The sequence below is a fragment of the Chiroxiphia lanceolata genome, chromosome 3 (assembly GCF_009829145.1).
Source record: "Chiroxiphia lanceolata isolate bChiLan1 chromosome 3, bChiLan1.pri, whole genome shotgun sequence".
Lineage (NCBI taxonomy): Eukaryota > Metazoa > Chordata > Aves > Passeriformes > Pipridae > Chiroxiphia > Chiroxiphia lanceolata.
The window spans coordinates 69,076,119-69,097,652 of record NC_045639.1 but is presented as its reverse complement, the minus strand read 5'-3'; the positions used below and the strand labels follow the sequence as shown (position 1 = coordinate 69,097,652).

At 40.4% G+C, this 21,534-nt stretch overlaps 1 protein-coding gene across 1 annotated transcript in view; it reads right to left on the bottom strand.

Moving 5' to 3' along the window:
* The window catches only part of LAMA4 (laminin subunit alpha 4), a 106,830-nt gene that overhangs the window by 47,683 nt on the left and 37,613 nt on the right, over window positions 1-21,534 (bottom strand). The window contains 7 exon segments of the mRNA XM_032682154.1: window positions 618-791; window positions 2,830-2,941; window positions 9,468-9,578; window positions 9,719-9,870; window positions 11,748-11,843; window positions 15,802-16,016; window positions 21,290-21,370. Coding sequence (XP_032538045.1) covers window positions 618-791; window positions 2,830-2,941; window positions 9,468-9,578; window positions 9,719-9,870; window positions 11,748-11,843; window positions 15,802-16,016; window positions 21,290-21,370 — 941 coding nt within the window.

Below are 21,534 nucleotides of genomic sequence, written 5' to 3'. Positions count from 1 at the left end.
TCATACACTTAGATTTTAATTTTCCTTCCTCTTTTGAAAAGGAAAGATGCCTCTCATTTCACTATCTTATTTTAGTCCTATTAATTCCCCCTCTGAAGTAAAAGTCCTTAAAAGAAAGTAGGTCTATCTTTCCTTTCTTTTATTTGTTTTCATTGTCAAAACCTAGGCAGGCTATTCTGGAGAAGACAGTCCCTAAGCCTCACATTCTGACTCATGTTCACTAAGCCGTGAGAACTAGACTGCCACTCTTTCCTATGCCAGCAGTTTTTCTCTCTCTGCTGGAGTTTGCTGTCCCCATGGCAGAGCTGGAGGGAAAAGACATTCACATGAGCAATTCCAGTCCTGTCATGAACCTTCTCTAAGCATCTGTTGTGAGGTGTTGCAATGCACAGGCACACATAGACACACAGATCTTTTTCTCCCCGTTCTGCCATGGGGAGCAGCAAGCATCAGCAGACTTGGGGCAGGCATTTGGAAGCAGCAGCATGTCCAGCACACCAGTTGGTGCTTGCCAAATGCCTGTCCGTTCTCCCCAAGGGCTCAGCAGTACACCCAGAGCTGCCCACCCCGTGCCAGCTGTGCAACATGTGGGTGAATGGAAAAGACTGATAACTTACACTTCTCTGCTGCATTTTCCTCTTCATCTGCAAGTTGCCTTTGATTAGTGAAAGGCTTACGACGTTTGATCTCCTTCAGCATCTCCTCAGCCACACTTCGCTTCTGGGCAACTTCTTCAGGGCTCAGCTCTTGTTGTTGTTGAATTATGAGGTATTTTGACTTGCTGCTGATTTCTGGGGGGAAAAAGGAACAGATGGTCAATTCACTGTGACTACAGAGAAGTAAATAATGTGGAGTACTTTTACTTTTGTGAATCCAGATCATGCTGTAGGCAAAAGAAAGTTTTAATTATCTTCAACGCTATGGTAGATAATTATTATGTCTAATCCAGTCTTAAAATTAAACCTGTAAAAAAATCACACTTTCTGGTATATGTGGAGGTCTCATCAGAAGAGGATGAGATTAAGCAGGCATGGGATGTGTGCATTATTTGGCTTGGCAGTTCTCATAGGCTGGAATCATCATTTTATTTTGAGTTCTGTGGCATGTAGCTGGCTAGGGCTTTTATCTGGGATTGTGGTTTTTAAGTGCTGCTGCAAAAATGTTATGTGTATTAAACAACAACTATGGTAAGGAGAAGTGTTATGTTTATTAAATAACAACAGTGGTAAGGAGACTGAAGTAACTTCTTTTTCCATCTGCAGAAGTTTGAGGCACCTTAAAGAGGTATACTGCCTTACTGGTTTGGAGATAGATACTATTTCAAGGTTTTGAAACAGTTCAAAACTGTTCAACACTGTTGGATCCCTGCAGCTAAATTGAGTTTACCAATCCCCAGTGTAAGCATTACAAAGTTTACTCACTTCTCACTCCCTGTCCTCGAATACAAATCACCACCTCTTTTCTGCCCTGTGATGTGCGTGCCTTTGGCTTGTGTTTATCACTAATTTTGTCGATAACCAGAGCTGACAAAACCAGCACTATGTATCTGTAAGATTTTTTATAAAAGATAGATGTGTAACTGTGGCACCACTTATTTGGCAGAGTGTCTTTGTATGCATTTTCTTGCTGGGCCCTGAGCCCATTAGTGAAGCTTTAAAGGCTCATATTGAGCAGTAACTGATCATGACCAGGGGCTCCATGGATTTCTTTTTCCTTGTGCTGGCACACACACATTCTCTTCAGTAAAGAGTGGTTTGCCTTGTACAGGGTGATGCCTCTGTAGAATAATAGTTTTCATCATGGTGGAAATAGATTTCACCTACTTGTTTCCAACTGTTTTCACTTTATTCACAGCCATAGATGTTGCTGCTTCTATAACAGCTTAACCTGATTGTGTTATTTGTGTGCCAAACTAGATACATATCTGCCTTATGCAGTTCCTCCTGCCCCAAATCAATTAATGATGTAAAAGGATGATTCACAGACATGGATCATGATTGTTAGTGACATACAACGAGGCTCATGCTGATGCTTATACTCAATAATTGTAAAAATAGAATGTGACAAATGACCAAGCAGCCAAAGGTGGTTTAGCATTAGATGTGAAAGGAGGTAGTACAAATGTAACATCCTATGAGACTAGTATTAGCCTGCCTCTTTTGTGTGGTGGGATATATGAACCACATTTGCTGAAATAAAGTAGTGGTTGGAGCACTCATGGAGGTAAGGAAAGCAAGGATAACAGCTGATATGTAACCACTCTTTCTTACACAAGTTGCCACATAGCTTGCAATAACTGCTAAGATAGAACTACTCAGGTCTATTAATCAAATATTTCCATTGGAAAAGGGCTCTTTAACCTCAACTACCAGTCTATTCTATTCTGGTGCCATAGACAGCTTTTGTATACTGTTGGCTTTGCTGAAGCCTGGGGAAACCCATGTGTTCTATAGCAGGATGGAGGCTTTCATGATGCAGCTGTACAGAGGGCAGGGATATTTTTGAGTACATTCATTTTGGGTTTCATTGCTTTCTGTAGGTATTGAAGAAGAGGCTGTAATTGGTTTAGTCTCATTTTTATATATGAGGATGATAAGAATATGTCATAGATACTCCAGATGAAGATGATTATCTCTGACTAGGAAATCTTTTTTAAGTGCAGCTGTGCTTGGGAAGTGTTTACTGTTGTCATAATTACATACTGTCCTATATATCGAAGGATAAACCCTTGATATGTAGGACAGTAAAATTCTTGAAGATTCACTAACACATGAAAGTTTCATTAATACATTCTTGACACTGAGCTGAGCCAGGAAGAAATCTATTTACCTTCAATGTTATCTCTCATGTTATTGAGCTGCTGCACAAGCTGAGTAGCACGGTTGTTGGTCTCTATGGTTTCCTTCTGTACCAATAAGCCTTTGCTGGATGCTTCACTTCCCTATGAATAAAACATATGAAGTAAACATTAGATTTCTTTTCAGGTGTGAGGATGAAGAATATAAACACACATTTTCTTTTCTCCTGATGAGCATGTGAAAGTCCTTTTTATCATATAAAGTGATATTTACAAAGGTGCTCAAAGTGCAGATCAGTCTTGTTGATGTTTTCAGAATTGCAGAGTGAGAGATTAAAAGTTGTCCCATATTTATCCATTATTTGCTGCAATAAAATTTTCATAAATTATGTACAGTTGTAAAATTCCATCTGATGGCTTATTTTGCTGGGTACGGCATCTCTGAGTAGGCATATAGAATGAAGAAGATGTCAAGCTCACAATCATTTGCAGATCAGTGTCTTCCTCAAGTGAGGTCCCGAGAGCTGAATCTTTTTCGAAGTAAGAAAAAGAATGAGGATTAAAAATACTCTGAAAAGCATAGCCACTCTCCTATACTACTGTGTTGGAGGTTGCACTCTGTATTGTGTTCCCTTATAGGTAAGGGAAACAGAGAGCTACCATATCATAGTCACCTTCTTTTCAAGAAGGTTGCTGACTTTGGGAGTCTTTAGACTTAATTTTCTCTGTTATTTCCTAGGATAAAGAAAACAACATGACCACTGTGGGAGCCCAAACCCAGCTTTCAGCAAAGGAAAACAAGGGCTGACAAAAACCTCGTGATCTGAAGGAGCTGGACCCTTCTCACAAGACCTGTTAAAGTTCTACCTTATGGATCAAGCCTGGCTCCAGCAGAAATCAGAAAGACTTTTGAGATGATTGTATCAAACCATGTCTAAAACCCCTGTAATTCCTCTATCCCCCATGTAATCCTACTAGAAGAAAAAATTAACTATTTAGAAATTGCAGTAAAAACTTGTGTAATTCCATAATTAACATAGCTCGTCCCCTTCATTAACATGTCCAGCCTCAGATACCTTTAAAATAGTGTTCTTGTGTTCAATAAACTATTCCAGTTCCCCCATACTGGATCGTGTTTAGCTTTTATTTTTCAGACCGCCACTAATGTCGCCACAACCGTGAGGCTGAGAACCTTCTAACATTTAGAAGATTCCTCAGCCATCGGCTGGCTGGACCAAGGGAAGCAGCACTCCTTGTGTTTCGGTGGTGTGTGCGTAGTCAGAACTGAGAGAAAGCGGAAGACGTGCACGGAAACTTGTCCTCAGCAGGCGGGAACTGCTGAGCGAGCTGACTACGAACTCCGGATTGGGTAATTATTTTAAAGACTTTGTAACATTATAAGTAGGGTACAATGGGGACTCAAATATCTTCTGAACAAAACCACATTTATTTAATTTTAAAACGCGAGTTTAAGCAGCACAGCGCGAAAATTGACGAACGGCCCTTGCAGAACCTGTTGCTGTGGGCCCAGCGTCACATGTCAGAACTGAACGTTACCAACCTTCTTGGTACGCGCTTGGGGGACTCGGCAACCGCCCGAAAAAACCTCAGCAGCTGCTGCCCGGGACGGGCCCCAGCCGCTGAGCTGAGCGCACAGGCACATTGCAGCCCGACACACGCTGCCCGGAGAGAGCCGTGTGAGACAGAACCATGGCCACCGCCGCTGCAGCCACCCCATGCAGGGTCAGGGTACGAGCCAGCGCCAGCAAACTGCCGCATTGTCTCGGCAAGTTCCTGTGTCACCGCCCGCTACCGCTCTCAGCAGCAGCAGCCAAGCAGCGGCCAGAGGCGCGAGGTCAACACCCCCGAGCAGGTCCCTGAGGAAGGGCCACCACCTCCGGCGCCCCAGCAAACAACGAGACCGAGAGACCCGCGCCGGAGGAAGCAGCAGCGGGACCCGAGCGGGAACCACTCAGAAGGCAGAAGGAACGCGGAACCCGGAAACGAAAGAGGCACCGGGAAAGACAAACACAAACAGCGCACGAGGTACGCAAAAACCGGGGCTATGGAGCGTGGGCGGCGGAGAGGATCCCACAGAATCCCTGGGGGGCTCCGGGAAAGGTCCGAGGGAGGAAACAGCCCGAGCGGGACCGTCAGCGAAGGAGGGAGCGAGCGGAAGCCCGGGAGCAACAGCACGAGAGAAACCCAGGAACTGTGACCCCGGAGACAAAGGGAGTGGGGCAGACACAAAGCTGCCGACTTCAGCAGTAATCAGAGCAGCAAAAACCCCCTTCCTTGCTTTTTTTCCTTTTTCTTTGCAGCCTGAACTATGAACTGATCTTTTTTTGCAAACCCTTTTTGCTTATTAACCTGTTTCAGTTTCACAGTATAAGGCGAACAAAACGCTACCAATGGAGAGATTGTCCCCCCACACCCCGCAAACAAACAAACAAAAAAAAAAAAAAAAAAGGGGGGGGGAAAGCGGGGAAAGCAAAGAACCCTTGCTGAATGAAGATATCCTTCCATAAGTAATAGCCAGAATAGTTTTTAAATGTATGCATAGCTGTATTTTTGAAAATTTTTAAGTCTTTGCAATAACAGTTTTCCCTAAGTCCAAAAGCCAAATTAACACAGAAAGACATATATTTGCCTTAAAAATAGAAGAAGTATGTATTTTATCTTTGAACTATAAGAATGTTTATATGTATTTGAAATTTAAATTGAACATGAAGCAAAATATGCTTATGTTTTTACAGGTTATACTATCATCAAAACAGAAAACATAGTTATATTAGTAATCTAAGGGTGAGAAACAAAAAATGCCAATGCATAACCAAAAGACACTGTAAAATGAAACCCAAAGGTATGTTTGTATGATGTGTGTTCGATGGCCATCGAGTGTGAATGTGTGAATGTATGCATGCATGTGAATACATAATATGTTCTGATTTATACACAAATGCGCATTACCTCACATATGCACAAACACTCTTAGATAAAAAACAGAAAACATATCACCCTGAGTTGAATAGAATTTCATTTGCAGAGATGTTTTAGGTTAAATAAAAGTTTTCAAAAACAAACACTAAAAAACACTTTCAGTAAAAATCAGGAGCACACAAACCCTGAAGTCATCAAGTTATTAAGTTTGGTTCAAAATCAATTGCCTATAAGTCAATAGGATCTTTAGAGGATAGCTTAAACAAGATTTTATAAGAGTAATTTCTAATAAGAAATAATGGGAATAAGTTAAGTTGTTTAAACAAGTTCTATATTAATCCAAGGTTATTTAGTTTAGCATTGTTGGGAATTTTTCCTTCTTGCATTTTGTTCCTTGTTTATTTTTCTATATCCAAAAATGTCTGATAGTCTTTTTGATTAGTTAAATGTTCTTAATGTTAATGCTAAGTTTAAAAAAATAATTTATGTAGCAATATGCAGAATGCCTTAAAACAGCTATGATTCCTTCACATGCCTTTATAGTGCCAAACCTTGTGGCCCAAACTATTCTGACACACAAGGCCTTTGCATAATCATACTTTCCATCTCAGGTATGTAAAAGGCTGTACATTGCCTTGAAAAAGGAGCCTCCTTGCTAAAATTAATTTCACTTGTGGTATTAAAAGTAAGACTGCAATGTTTCTTGTTAGATCCATTTAAGTATACCTTTGCTTCTAAAATGCAGCTATAGAATTTGTTATTAGCTCACTCTGAACTAATGCATCAATGCATTGATAAATTGAAAGAAGAAAATAGTAATCAAAGCTTAGATTCCATGTTTAGTTAGCATGATAAGTTAAAAGAAAACATTTAAGGTAATATTTGTATTCCCTTGTATTTTGTCTTGCATTGGCAAATGTTTGATCAAAGTTTTTTCTGAGTTTTTTGTTTTTTAGAAAAATAAAAAAAAGAAGGGGCAGATGTGGGAGCCCAAACCCAGCTTTCAGCAAAGGAAAACAAGGGCTGACAAAAACCTCGTGATCTGAAGGAGCTGGACCCTTCTCACAAGACCTGTTAAAGTTCTACCTTATGGATCAAGCCTGGCTCCAGCAGAAATCAGAAAAGACTTTTGAGATGATTGTATCAAACCATGTCTAAACCCCTGTAATTCCTCTATCCCCCATGTAATCCTACTAGAAGAAAAATTAACTATTTAGAAATTGCAGTAAAAACTTGTGTAATTCCATAATTAACATAGCTCGTCCCCTTCATTAACATGTCCAGCCTCAGATACCTTTAAAATAGTGTTCTTGTGTTCAATAAACTATTCCAGTTCCCCCATACTGGGATCGTGTTTAGCTTTTATTTTTCAGACCGCCACTGACCACTGTGCCGTCAATGTTTCATGGACCCTTTGTGTGTGCGTGTGTGTAAATCCACACTACACACTTACCAGTGGTAAGGTGTTCGATTCACAGTCTCTGTTGGGGCTGCATCAGCAAAATTTTCAACGGTAAAGCTGCTTTCTGGGTTTAGGGTGCCCTGATACCTCACAAGGCAGAGGATACTTGGCTGTTGGTATGCTTGCTTTGTATTTATTTGACCCTGCAAGGAGCACGTTCTGGCTGCAGGTTCAGCGCTGAAATCAGCCTTCTCCCACATTTTCACGTGGGGTTTGCGGAGGCCCCAGGTGGCATTTGAAGGCAGGGCCAGGGCAGCCAGCACTGCTGAGAGGGATGGGCATACTGATAGAACAAATGTAAGAGTTAGTAGTAAGGATTCTGGTGCACGTCTGCCAAACATTCAGGATCAAGCTAGGTGCTGTTTTACTCAAAGCTCATCCCATGCAGATTCAAGGAGCTACAGGTCACATTTACTCTTCTCATTTAGCGGGAGGTTTTACCTGCAGTTGGTGCGTTCATCCTGACTTTGGGGTTTAGATCAGAATCTGCAGCAACATCTGAGACATGTGAACATGCATGTGAAGTGCTCCAAACAGAAAATGCTGCACATCTCTGCAAAATCCACTGAAGGCCCTACCACCCATTTTCCATTAAAGTGCCTTGAAAGAGCACAAAGTTCAATATATTCAGAGTTATTATTGTGCTCTTCCTCCCACTCTTAGAGTCTGGGCCCATTATTTCCCTGCCTTTGCAAGCAATCACAGATATTGATGTGGAACAAGCATTAGAAGTAACAAGGGAGAAAAGACCAGAGGAAACACTGAATTTATTTGTTCAAGGACAATAAAATTGAGGAATGAGCTCAGAAATCCCCAGATAGTACTGAAAATAAAATGTTATTATCCAAATTCACTAAATATTCATAGAAAATCGAATGCCTTAATCATCTGGCTCACCAACTACATAGAGGGACACTGAGGCATGTGAGCTCTGACAGATATTCACAGATACAGAGCTCTGTGTGCGAGCTGATTTAATCAAAGCTCTCTTGAGCACAGGCAGAGTCTGTATCATTCCTAGGTGCCCTTTATACTAAGTAACTGTTGACTAAAAACACTCAAACTCAAATATTCTCTTTTGCTTTCCTCTGTGTTGTTTTTTTTCTCCCTACTTGCTTCTGTATTTGAGTTTTAGTTTAAGGTATAATTTTAATTTGTCTTGTGAAAGAACTGGTATAGTGAATATAAGGTCTGGCATTTTGCAATAAGCATGAAATATAATCTAGTCCTACTACAGGTGTGGTTATCTCTGATAATAGCATAGAGTGATGTATTTTACTAATATATGTATATATCTCAGCAACAGAAAGATGTTTAATATTATCTTTTTAAAATAGAGAAGCAGTTCTGAACCCTATTTTTTCTCTTAACATATAACATAACAGTATCCTTCTAGGGTGCAATGATAGTGTTGTGGGATCTGAGAGCAGATAAGTTTAATTTTATAGCCTGGCAATTTGATATGGAGGCAACATTTATGACTACAATTGTGTTAAAAATAACTTGAGCGCTGATCAGGTTCCCATCTCAGTGGATACATGAAAAACCTTTTAAATTGGCAGGTTTATAATATATTTTGAAATGTTTAATTGCGGCTAATTTAGTTTTATGAGAGCATACACGTAAAATAGATATTGTACAAATGCTTCCAAAGTCAATCTGAATTAGTTCAGTGTTGGTTACTTCACTTAACTAGAAAATAAAATGTGAAAGAGAAAGGCAGTGTGTATCTCAGATCAAACATGTTGTGTAGGGGGTAAGTGGGAACTCAGATCTGAGTAGAAGCTTTTTGTGATTGATGTCAAACCTCCAACCTCACTCAACACACTTTGGCCTTACCTCCTTCCTTTTCTGTGAAGAAGACTTGATAGGTCATTTATGCTTTTAATTTAGAGTTAAAGTACAAAGCTAGAAATAGAAGGTTCTCCCAACTGTTTTTCAGGGCACATCCACTCTTGTTTGGTGAATGCAGAGATTCAGACTAGGTGTTAGGAAACATTTTTTTGCCTTGAGGTGTCAAACACTGGAACGGATTTCACAGAGAGGTGGTAGATGCCCCGTGTCTGTCAGAGTTTAAGAAGCATTTGTACAATGCCCTTAATAATATGCTTTAGCTTTTGGTCAGCCCTGTATTGCTCAGGCAGTTGGACTAGGTGATCATTGTAGGTCCCTTCCAACTGGAACTATTCTGTGCAAGCCTTTTATGCCAAGAGGCAACTATGGCAACGTGCAAACTCTCAGAGTTTTGGCAGGAGGCTATAAACAAACCTGTTCATCAAGTGTTGCTGCTTCTCTCAGGAGGTCATTCATTTCATCTGCAGCGTCTTCGACCTGGATAGTCCAAAGCACAACATGGCTCTTCTTTTTGGACATTGCCTCCTGCATGTGGGGAAAAAAAGTCAGTGCATCTGAAAAAAAACTATTTCTCTAGTGAGAGCAGGGATTGAAATTTACAGGAATGGAGTGGAAATTCAAAGATTCAAATTATATTAAAAAAAAAATGTCATCAATGTTTGTACCTGGAGATGGGTGGTAGTGAGGTTCAAGTCATTCAAGCGCTTTTGAGCTGCAAGACCTGTAGAAATGCTCAGTAAAGTCGATTTGCTTTCATCAATAGCCAGAACTGATAATCGGATGTCATCTGTCAAATCCCAAATACATTTATCGCAGCCTGGTAAAAAAAAAAGAGAGCATAATTTTTCTTTAATGTTTGTGTCAATTAACAGCAAATATCCTAAATTCACGTTATAAATTCATTTTATAGTGCTCTTGCACTGTGGCATTCCCTCTCTTTGTCATTGATGGATCTTGATGGATATCCATCTTTCTTTCACTTTTATCCACCTACTTCCAAGGTCCCACAGTACAGATATGATATTTCCAGCTGAGCAGCACCAGATGGAACTGCTCAAAGGGGCTGCCACAGCAATTCTGTAATCGGTAGGGAGAGAGGGAGAGGTATTTCCTGGCTATTCCCTAGGCTCTGCGTGTTTGTGGCCTGAAGAATAACAGATGAGGGTCAAAAAAAACCCTGCATTTTTTCAGAACCCAAACCTCTGTATTTAAAATCCAGTGGTATAAGAAGTAAAGATGTCCAGCACATGGGCTTTTGACTGCCTATTTGATTAGGAAGGCAGCTTCTAAAACCACAGTTATAACATGCCTGAGAAGTGCTTGTGCAGAACAATATCCTTGTTCCTGTTGAATGATTGCAATGCCACCTTGTTTTTAGTAATATTGGTGTCATCACTAAGCGCAAGAGACCTAGGTGAATGTGAAACACAGATTCCTACAGACATTTTTACTTGATATTCTAGCAGCTCCCAAATGCTTTCCTTCTGGTTGTACTTCAGGCATGTGACCCTTCTTCTTGAGAGTCAGTTTAGGATTAATGGTCTGCATTATACCACAGATATAAATATATTAACATTTAAAAAATATCAGTGGTTACCAATAGTTACAACATAATGCTCCAGGAAACTCTCCAGGTTTCCTATCAGAATATGGGAGATAGTGTAAAAGCAACTGACTGATGGATATATGTCAAATTGGCAATAGCAACTATCTATATTAGATGTGCTGGTTTTGGCTGGGGAAGGGTTAATTTTCTTCACAATGCCTAGTAGGGGGCTGTGTTTTGAATTTTTGCTGAACACAGTGTTGATAATACAGAGACATTTTTATTATTGCTGAGCAGTAATTACACAGAGCCAAAGCCTTTTCTGCTTTTCGTACTGCTGGTGAGCAGACTTGGGCTGTGTTGGAAATTGGGAGGAGACATAGGACAGTGACCCCAACTGATCAGAGGAATATTCCATACCATATGACATCATGCTTAGTATATAAAGTAGGGGGAAGAAGGAGGAAGGGAGGTGATGCTTGGAGTGATAGTGTTTGTCTTCCAAGTAACTGTTACAGGTGATGGGGCCCTGCTGTCCTGGAAATGGCTGAACACCCACCTGTCCATGTGAAGCAGTGAATTAATTCCTTGTTTTGCTTTGTTTGCATGCATGGCTTTTGTTTTCCCTGTTAAACCACCTTAATTTCAACCCATGAGTTTTCTGCCTTTTACCCATTTGATTCTCTCCCTGATCCTGCTGGAGTGAGTGAGTGGCTGTGTGGTACTTGTTTGATGGCTGGGGTTAAACCACAACAGATGTATGACTAGAAACCCATAAATTAAGTTGGAATAGATAAAGTTGTAAGGGCAGTTTTCAGGGCCAAAATATTATTTTGCAGGCACTGTGGCTCAAAGTCTATGAAAATGGTTTTGGTGACACTTTTCTACCGCTCTGCAGCTTGTACCTGAATGTGCAGGCTGTATTGCAGAGTTGGATATACCCATGTACTCTAACAAGTGTGTGAGAACATGCTTAAATACTCAGTCTGCAGGTGTATATTTGTGTATATTCACAAATTTAAATGCTCTGTGGGACCGAGGTCAAAGTGGTAAGTCCACTGGAGTACCGAGCTCCCAAGCTGGTATATGTAAGCTTCTAAGTACAAGAGCGATATTAATTTTTGGCATCCTTGTGATGATGTTCTTACTGATGGTTGGGCAGTCTGTGTCAGTAGAAGCTTCAGGACTGTCTGCGAGGCATTCTCCAGTCTGGCTGTCACACATTCTGCCTCCACAGTTACATGCTGGGGGAAAAAGAAAGGACATTTGAAAGAATAATCTTTAAAATGTACAACTCCCCTTTCCTCTCCCAAGACTAGTGAAATTATTTTACTTAGGATTGCACATGGATAGTTAAACCAATATCAAGAACTTCTTGGACTGATTTTCCCTTCGGTATGTAGAAAAAGGTAGTTTTTTGCACTGTGGTCAAAATGAATCAAATGAAATATAAAGTGGAAAACAGAATGAGAACACCTCTGCTGAGATTTCTTGTTCGAAGCCTGGTTACAAGCAGAGTCAGCGAGGCCAGAGTTGCCAAGATGGGCCATTGTGCATCAGCATCTAGAGAGAGTGACATTTAGAAGATGTGCTAAGAAAACCAGCACAACTAAAGTTAATTATTAGTTACAAGTTTCTCCAAAGCCCTGTAGAATTTATCAGCACTGTGTCAGGCTGTCACCGAAAAGGCTTTGCAGCTATCAGGGATTGATAGTGGACTCCAATTCCATCGTCACCTTGAACATATCAAAAAGTAAATATCTCCTACCACTTACAGTGAAGAATAAATGACATTTTACATTTTTTCAAACTTGAGTAAGTAACATTTTTATCGCCAGCACAAACAGTTTTTTAAAAAGTCTATTTTTTAATCTAAAGTGTCTCTTTCAAGGTTTAATTGGCCTTTTAAAATATATTATTTTAAAGATCAAAGTATTCTTTGAGCACTTTGATACAATTACAAAAACTCAAGCAAAACATAAGAACAGCCACAACTTTTCTGGAATTTGTTTTGTTCTTGTGAGTCATGGTTTCAGCAGAATCTCATATAACAAAATATTTTACCATCATTTTATTGCAGCCCATTCATTTCTCTCTATTTCTGTATTTACATTGCACATTGCACATTCAAAGAATTATCAGTGAAAATATGTAATACAACTTCAAAGACAACATGATGTAGTAACGTTAGAATAACTTTGTATAAGTGGACCAGCGTTAGTAGAACTAATCAGTTTTTGTACTAATGTAAGAACAGAAACTGGTTATGAATTTTCTGGTGCAGTCGGTACTTTGACCTTATCCCAATCTGTATGAACTGGGTGCCTCCCAGCTTTTGGATCTACAGGTATTTTTAATTTGCTATTTCTTTTGTTAAGAAGTGAAAGAAAAGTCTCGGTTGAAAGTAGAGATTTCTTTTTACCTATATCTTGGAAACTAGGAAACCATGACACCATGCCCTGATGGCATGGTCACAGTTACAAAGTTAAAATTTGGTTGAGATCACTGCTCAAATAAATAAAATTGTGTCTTCTTATTTAAATGAATATCTGTTAGTTTGCTACAAAAAAACTTATAGCAAATAATTTCAAAAGCAGTCCTGACTATTTTTCAACTACTTGTTTAAGAAGTACCACATTTTCAGTAGGGAAGCAAGACTTTCAATGCTACTGTGGTCTACTGGTGGAGAAAGCTTCTGAATTTACCTTTATTTCTGAGGGACATTGTGGAGAATTTTGAAGTGTGGCTAAAGGATGCCTGGTTAAAAAAGAATTATTTAAAAGCAGCTGAAAACTACTGTACACAGCTACATAGGCTTTATCTTTATACTCAAGAAAAAAAAAAAGATGATCTTAGATGGATAGAGCTGTTTGTTCCTTTAAGTTTTCTGGCCTTTTTTTGTTCTGTATACCCTTTGAGATGCTCTGTGGAAACCGTATATGCAGATTATCTTGATTCTTCCACTAGTTTAGTTTCTGTATTTTTCAGTTTTAAAGAAGATATTTGTCTCATTTCAGAATCCATTCTAAACAATAGTCTCTAATTGTTCTACAATGCCAAACAAAGTATAAGGTTTCCCTGTAAACTACATGAATAGTTTGAATATCATGGATGTATTGATGCACTGCAATCTATGCAGTACTGTCAGGTGCAGCACATTGTGGTGTTCAGTAGAAATTAATATGAAACAAGAAGTGTGTAATTCTCTGAAACATAATACTGAAAAATCAGGATTTGCTAGAGTGAACTTCAATATTAAATTCACTTCTAAATAGAGAAAAGCTGTAGCTCTCACAACATATCCAAGTGCCGAAGCATTTTTTATTTTTAGCGAAGACCAGGTACTACAAGGAAATCTGCTAACAAAGAGAATTACCATGCTCATTTGTAGTCTGCATGAAAAGCCTGTACAGAGAAGTCCTGTGCACCTACTTAAGAGCACAAACAAAAAAACTATACTGAGGTGACAAAAATTTGACTTGAGTTTCAAAACTGTGTGTTCAGATGCCTTCCAAAATTATGTATTGCATAACCTGTTTAGACACTTGGAATGCCCTGTAATCCTCAGATTTCTGGCAAAGCTACTCTTAGGTGTTTGAAGCTTTGCTTTTGCCTATGGCCAGGGCACAATTGTTGAGGTTTCCTGATTTGAAGTTCTGGATGTGTTTCTCCTGCCTCATGGAATTCAGCAGTCACAGATTAGATCCTGTCATTCATTCCTTATGGGAGAACTGCAGTTAAATCATCTCAGGTGAGGTGAATTAGGCAGTGAAGTTCATAAAGAAAGTTTCCTTTTACAACCTCAAAATCACAGAGGGTGCCTAGATCCAGACAGGAGGTAAGTTTTGGGGCATTGTGTTCCCTAGAGCTGATGTCTTTTTAGCTGGTTTGGATACATGGCTTTGGCTTTTGGGATCACTGTACATGAGCACTATCTCTTCCTGTTCTTGTAGATGGAATTTAAACACATGACTAAGTGATGTGAGTTACACATCCTGGAGATGGGCACTCAACTTCTATCTGTCACCGGAACATAAAAACAGAAAGGACCAATAGTAATATCATATGGGGTCTCCTACAAATGAAGATAGCAGTACAAGGGACACTTGAGTACTCACAGACTCCATCTTGTGTGTCCAAAAACACATTTTATAGTAAGGTCGTAAAAAGCTAAGTTCAAGTGGACAGTGAGTTGCGAAAACGATCAAGACATTGCTAAGGCCCTGAGGCCTGTAGCTCTGTACCCTGAGGTTCTGGAGCACTTCTGAGGTCCAGATTGGGTGTGTGCTTTGTCTGTGTCTTACCTTGGAGTCAGTTGAAGAGATAGAAGTGATATCTCCCCAGTTCGTGTTCTAGTCCTTCGGGGAAAGACCCTGCCAAAGAGGTTGGGAGGGAGCTCCAAGGTCCTTGCTCTGAGCACCTGCATTTTGCAATGGCTATTCCTAAGCGCTTTGAAAGAGGATGTAAACTTGTCTCCCAGAGCCAAAGCAAGGACAGAGGGCATGAATTCAAAGGATTGAACTCAGTAGAAATCGGAAGAATAACTGTATTAGAGGAGATAAACCTTTGTGAACCCTCTGTGCAGATATGTTTTGGTAAGGTCCTCTGGGTAGCACTGTACCAGACTCTTAAAATACAGTCATTTCTGGTGTGGAAATACTGTAACCAGCAAGATTACACAGACACAAAGGAAATGCAGAATACATTACCAGTGTGGAAACTAGCAGAAAGTGAGTGGGCACTGGGTCAGGGCAGGAAGGATAATCCTGTTCCCTTAAAAATACTTTCAAGTCTTTAACCACCATCAGTCTGAGTGGTCATGCTGGGCAGCACATGATGTGGACAAGCATAAAGGTGAAGTCTCTGTCCAAAGAAAGCTCAGACACCCTTATTTAAAACAAGATTCAGGAGGACACAACAGTGCCTACATTAATCCTGCCCAGGCACTAAAGGTTTTGGACTCTGGGATCTGAGACTTGCTCATGGGCACTGAAAAGAGATATTTCCCTGCCACTGGGAATGATTCAAACTGAACAGCCATCCAAATTATCCCACCAGGCAGATGGCTGGGAGTACTGCCTGCCTCCCAGGGCCACGAATATCTTCTAACTGCTTCACATATCTCTGATATTTGGGAGATTATCCATAGATCATGCTGTGCTGCCTTTTGCTCAGCTCTGCTGAACTAAACTGAGACAATACCTGTACAGTTTTTAGCAAATCTGGCATCCCCATAGTAACCCGGAGCACATCGTTCGCACTTGAACCCGCTGGTGTTGTGCAGGCAGTTGCGGCACTGGCCAGTCACTTCATCGCAGTCTTCAAAAATCATGTTTGGATCTGAGTTGCCATTGCAGTCACATTTTTTACAAATGCTTCCAATTAGCAAAGGGTTCCCATAGTAACCAGGGGCACACCTGAAAGGAAGAACAAACCTGTCAGTGACAAGCAATGACATTCCCATCTGCAGTACCATTTTTTCTGATCTTATTTATGTTACCAGGAATTGATGACTGCAGCTACTAATGGACAGGAGGAAAATTAGGAGCTGTATTTCTGCAGAGACTGCTTTGTACTCTAATCTCAATCTGTATAATTATATATTTTTCCCTTCTTGAACATCCCTGGTATTTCATACACACCAGTCTGCATTGATTTACTTTTTCTGTGTGTCTTTAACAGTGAAATTATTTGTTCTCTATTGTTGTTAAATCTGTGACAGAATGACCTTGGCAGAGAAGCAGCTGTACAGTGTTTATTTTGGTCTCTTTCAGCTTTGGATCTCACCAACTATATTGTGTTATATAAGAAACTGGGGTAAGAGACAGCATTTCATGCTGCTGAAACTCAGAGGAAGCTCAGACTTATTTCTATTATAAATGTACATAAAAAGTACTGAGCAGGAAAGGTTTATAGAAATACTTGTATGGTGAGGTATTGGGGTGGTTTCTGGTTTTTGCAAAACAGAACAGGCGCTGAACCAGACTACATTTTTCAGATCTGTTTGATGTTGGCCTGCTGGATGAGGGCAAAAGGCTGAGAGCAGCCAGCAGCCTGGGAAGGGAGGATTCCTCTGTTGGTTTTCAGAGGGAAAGAGGGAGGTGCGTACCAAGCACCACAGGGAAGGCCTGAAATGGGTCCAAATTGCTTATTGTGTTTTGGCATGTTTGGGAAGCATTTCAGCTGAGAACTTTCTACAGCTTAAAATGGAAGAGATGTTGAAACTGTGGTGGTTTTTGAGAGCCTAGACAAACCAGTGATATGAACCATTCCTGGGTGACGGGTGGCCCTAAGCTAAGAGGTAGTTACGTACTTGGTCATCATTTGGAAAAAAGTGTCTCAGTCAGAGATGTTTCTGCTGATATCAGGGAGTGTGCTTAATCCTACAAGCAAGAGGAGCTGTTGCAAAACAACCAGCAAGGCAAAGAGAACTGGTACTAGGGTGAGCATGGAGCAGTGCATGGGAGCAAATCCTAAAGCAAGGGATTTGCTGAAGGATCTGGCAGCTGGAACAGCATGGAGCAGTGTCTGATGGACTGGAGGGGTCAGCTAGAAGGACCAGGGCAACCCACACTGTTCATGGTGTTACTGCATGGTGGCAGGAGGGCCCATAACCCAAAAGCCTGGGCCACAGAGATCAGGGATTTATACCCCTAAACTGGAAGCGAAGAATTACTGCAGGGAGGGGAATAACTAGCTGGTGTAGCAATTGCTGGCTGAGGAAACTGGAGGCTTGGATAGTTGCTGCAATGTCTTAGGAAAGGAGCGCTTGTTGTAGTTCATTCTGTTTTATCACCATGTTGTCCTTTTCTTCCATCAATGAAGTTACTGTTTGTTCTGCTATTGGTGGTAGGGAGGGTGAGCACTCAGGCAGTTCAGTTAAACTTTCCCAGATTCTGGCTGGGTACCTGAACCAAGGTCACTTGTCTCCTAAAATCTGAACATAGTCACGTTCAGGTTATGCCATGTCTGAACAGTGAAAATGTAGGAGATCTGATATAAGATTTGAGGTTTGATCTGTTCTTACTTTTGATGATTTTTTTTTAATAAAGAAAGTAATTTCCTCAACACTGCTTTGTTCATGTTCCAGTCCTGAACCCCCACAGTAAAAACACATCAAATTTTAAGCATCTTAATACAAACCACTTGGCTGCCTCAAATATTGCTTTTGTCAATGACAAAGGCTCTTTTTGTATCTTTGCAGTACTGCCAGAATCTTTGGTGCAGATTTTATCATGTGGGTGACCCAGATGTAAAGAATAAAAGTGTGACTGGGAGTTCTGTGCATCCCTTGAAGAACTGTGAATGCTAAACTGCATGCAGAGTGTAATTTATCTGACTTTGGTGAAGTCACTGCCCATTCCTAGGGGAGTTAGAGCAGGCAGCGATGGGTAGAGCTGCTATTTAATCACACCAAAAGTCTTGCTATGATTTGCTGATATTTCAGCCAATGTGAGACTGTAGTATTTTTCCAAATTTCAGAATTTCAGAATGTTTATGAAGCTTCAACAAGGAAAAAAAGTCCTCTGCATCATTGCTGTTTTGTTTTTCCTTTTTGTTTGTTTTAATCTGTAGATGCATTTGATTTATTATGAACTATATAATCTTGAAGGGTTTGGTTTTGCTTTACTGTAGTTAGGTATTTTCCAAATGATCATCTGTCTAATGTGGCCACTAAGTCACAGAGGCCATGGAGCAGGGCTGGGGCCAGACCAGCCTTTTTCTTACTCCTAGCCAGCATCTACCAAAGACAGTGTGCTATCCTCTTCAGGCCTGCAATGTCTGCCCTCTCACTGGGACAAAGTAATTTTTCCTTTCTTCTTTGCTGATATATACCATTCAATTCACTTGCCAGGAATGTAGTGGACATTTCCTCACATCCTCACAGATACATTTCATAAGTGCTGCTTTTTATGACCACCTGAGGCACTGGAACAGGTTGCCCAGAGAAGTTGTAGATGCTCCATCCCTGGAGGTGTTCAAGCCCAGGTTGGATGGGACCTTGAGCAACCTGGTCTATTGGTAGATGTCCCTCCCTATGGCAGGGGGTTGGAACTAGATGATCTTTAAGATCCCTCAAAACCGGAACTATTCTGTGAGTCTATAACTCATTTTATTATATTTTCTCATCTGGAGGAGCTGTTTAAAACAAAAAGAGAAGTTTTAAGAGATGAAAATTAATGTGGCACTTTCCCCTTCCCCTTTGCCACTCAGATCATCTCATAGGGCTGAGGCACTTGGCCTCTTTTGAATAATGAGTAGCATGTGAGAAGAGCAGAGGCCATTGACGGAAAACATACTTGTCGGTCTCTGCACTTTATGGCCTGCAAAAATTCAGAGGCCTGAAGTAAATGTCTTTTCCTACATTGTATCAATAAATGACTCTTTGTTGCTAACAAGGGATGTTTCCTCTCCCATAATAAAACTGCTAAGCTATCTTTGTTTCATTTTGCAGCCGTAGTTTCTTCCTGTAATTATTGGTGAATAAGAAATTAACTTCCTCTTCCCCTACAATGCCAAAAGAACCTTTTTAATCTATTTGCTTTAGAAACTAAAGTGTCATTTGTTTGGTTATTTTTTTAGCATCTGAGCATTAACAAAACCTGCATTTCATCAGCTACCACTCTCCTGCCTTATTGCTGAAGTCCAGGAGAAAAATTATTAGTTCCTAAATTTCAAGTTGGGAAGCTGGTTTTCTCAATTCCTAGCAAGGGCCTCTGTAAATTCACAGCACCGTTTCCTGACAAACATAAATTGGATAAGATTATGCCAACCTCTAGAGCAGCACAAGAAAGCCTCCTACACAAATGCCAGAGGAAATGGAGCAGGTTGCCTCCCTGTGAGCTGTTTTGGAGATCTCACATGCTGCCTGTTGAGGGGTGTCCTGTAGCTCACTATAACAGGGCGCCTGTCACTGACTACTGCAGAGAGCTGGGAGGGAGAATGGTGAGCAGGGTGTAGCCTTCCTCTCCCTGAGGACAGGAGTGGCTCTTTGAGCTGCAGGGAGGGACAGAGGCAATGACCCTTCTCGCTCAGGATCCCCCAGTCCTCCTGCCAGAAAGCTGATGGCCCAATAGTTGCGGTGGGAGTAGGGCGTGGTGACAGCAGCTGGAAGCGTATGTGAAGTAGGGACTTGCTCTTTAGCAAGTGGACAGAGACAAGCAATGCATCATCCATCTTTGAAATGCTTTTTGATGTTTCTGACACAAATGGAAGGAGGACCAGGAGCCTACCAGAAGGCAAGTCCTGTCTGTCACTGCTTGCTGCTTACCCTAGCAATTAGCCAAGGTCTTAATGCGGTGACCAGGAGAGGCTGATTTTTTTCTGTAGGTTTTTCTACACAGCTTTGCATTCCTTCAGACAGATGTACTGTGTCAGGCTGGGTAGTGACTATTAGAAAACAAAGCCAATGTTATTTTCTGCTGTTCCTATGCATCTGCTGCCCATTTCACAGGATTTGTGTTGCTTGTAGTCTAGGCTGACATTTTAATAACCATTAAGAAATCTCGCTGACTTTTTATTGTCTGTATTATCCTTTTTGTATAAATCTGACATTTTGGAAGAACAAAAGAATACAACCATGGGCCTGTAAATAAGGGTGGGTTTTTTTTATTTGTGTGCCATCTGTCTAAAGGGCTTTCACTGTTGCTGTCACCACGTTAGTGATGTGGAGGTAATTTACCGATGTTTTTGCATCATCTGCAAGGGGAAAAACCTTCACTCATTTGTTCACCTTACCTTTTTCATATCGATTTCTCTTTGCATCTTAAGCATCTCTTTTCTCCCTTCTCTGACATTTACATTAAGTATCATTTGAATTCAAGACATACCATTAATGACAGTTGACTGAAGACTTAAATACTTCAGAATTTAAGGGAAAAAAAGAGATGTTCAGGAAGCCAGTGTCTGAGCCATCCTATACTCTTCAGTCTTTTTGTTAGAGCTGCCTTAATTTATTGGCTGCTTAAGGACAACTCCTGAATTATAATCAGACCTCCGACATTCATTGAGACATCATCCCTGTGTGTTCATAGCGAGTAAGACACCCTCTTACAGGACATGAGAGGTAGTTATATCTCTGTTGTATAGCTCCATTTATTGGTGTAATTTGTTATTTAGAAAATATTTACTGGAAATTGTTTATGGACATGAGGAAAATTTGAAATGCAACACTGGCCTATGTTTGGTTTGACTTTATTGAATTATGTCTGTGAAGTGCATTTAAAATGTAACTAAAAAAGCTGCATCTGCTCATTAGGAATTTGACTCAATAATGGGTTTTGTTCTTTGTCTTAGAAAAATTTATTTGATAGAAGCCTGCTATATGTTTTAGAGGGGTGAATTTCAAGAGGCATCTATGTGTTGGTTATTTTTCACTTCAGCTGCTGTTTCTGATTTGTATTTTGTATTTTTAAATTACATTTGTTTTAGGAAGATTACCACATGAAGATACACAAAATGCAAGAAGTAGATCAAAATACATCAGATGTAAATATCTGTCTTATGCTGACATGTCTCCACAGCAAGTTTTAGTAGCTTTTAGTAGAAACTGAATGAGATCATTTAACAGACATGATTCAACCTGATGAAAATGAATGTACCAGGTTTCTTGACCATGTGGAAAGATTTCCTTAAAAAATTCTGGACTTAAGTATTGCTGACCAGCAAGTCATCCTAATTTTTTTCTTACCTTTCACAGTTGGGTCCTGCATAGTTTTCTTTACAGACACAACGCACACTTCCACTTTTTCTGTAACAGGAGACTGCAAAACTGGAATTTCATTAGAATGAATAGTTAGAAGAGCAGACAATAGCAAACACTTGGGAATGTTTTCTATTATATTATGGACATTTGCTGTCAGTTTGAACTCTGGTTCTTGATGACTCTTTGCTGAAGAGGTATTAAGCTCCTATTATTCACATTATACCCCCTGT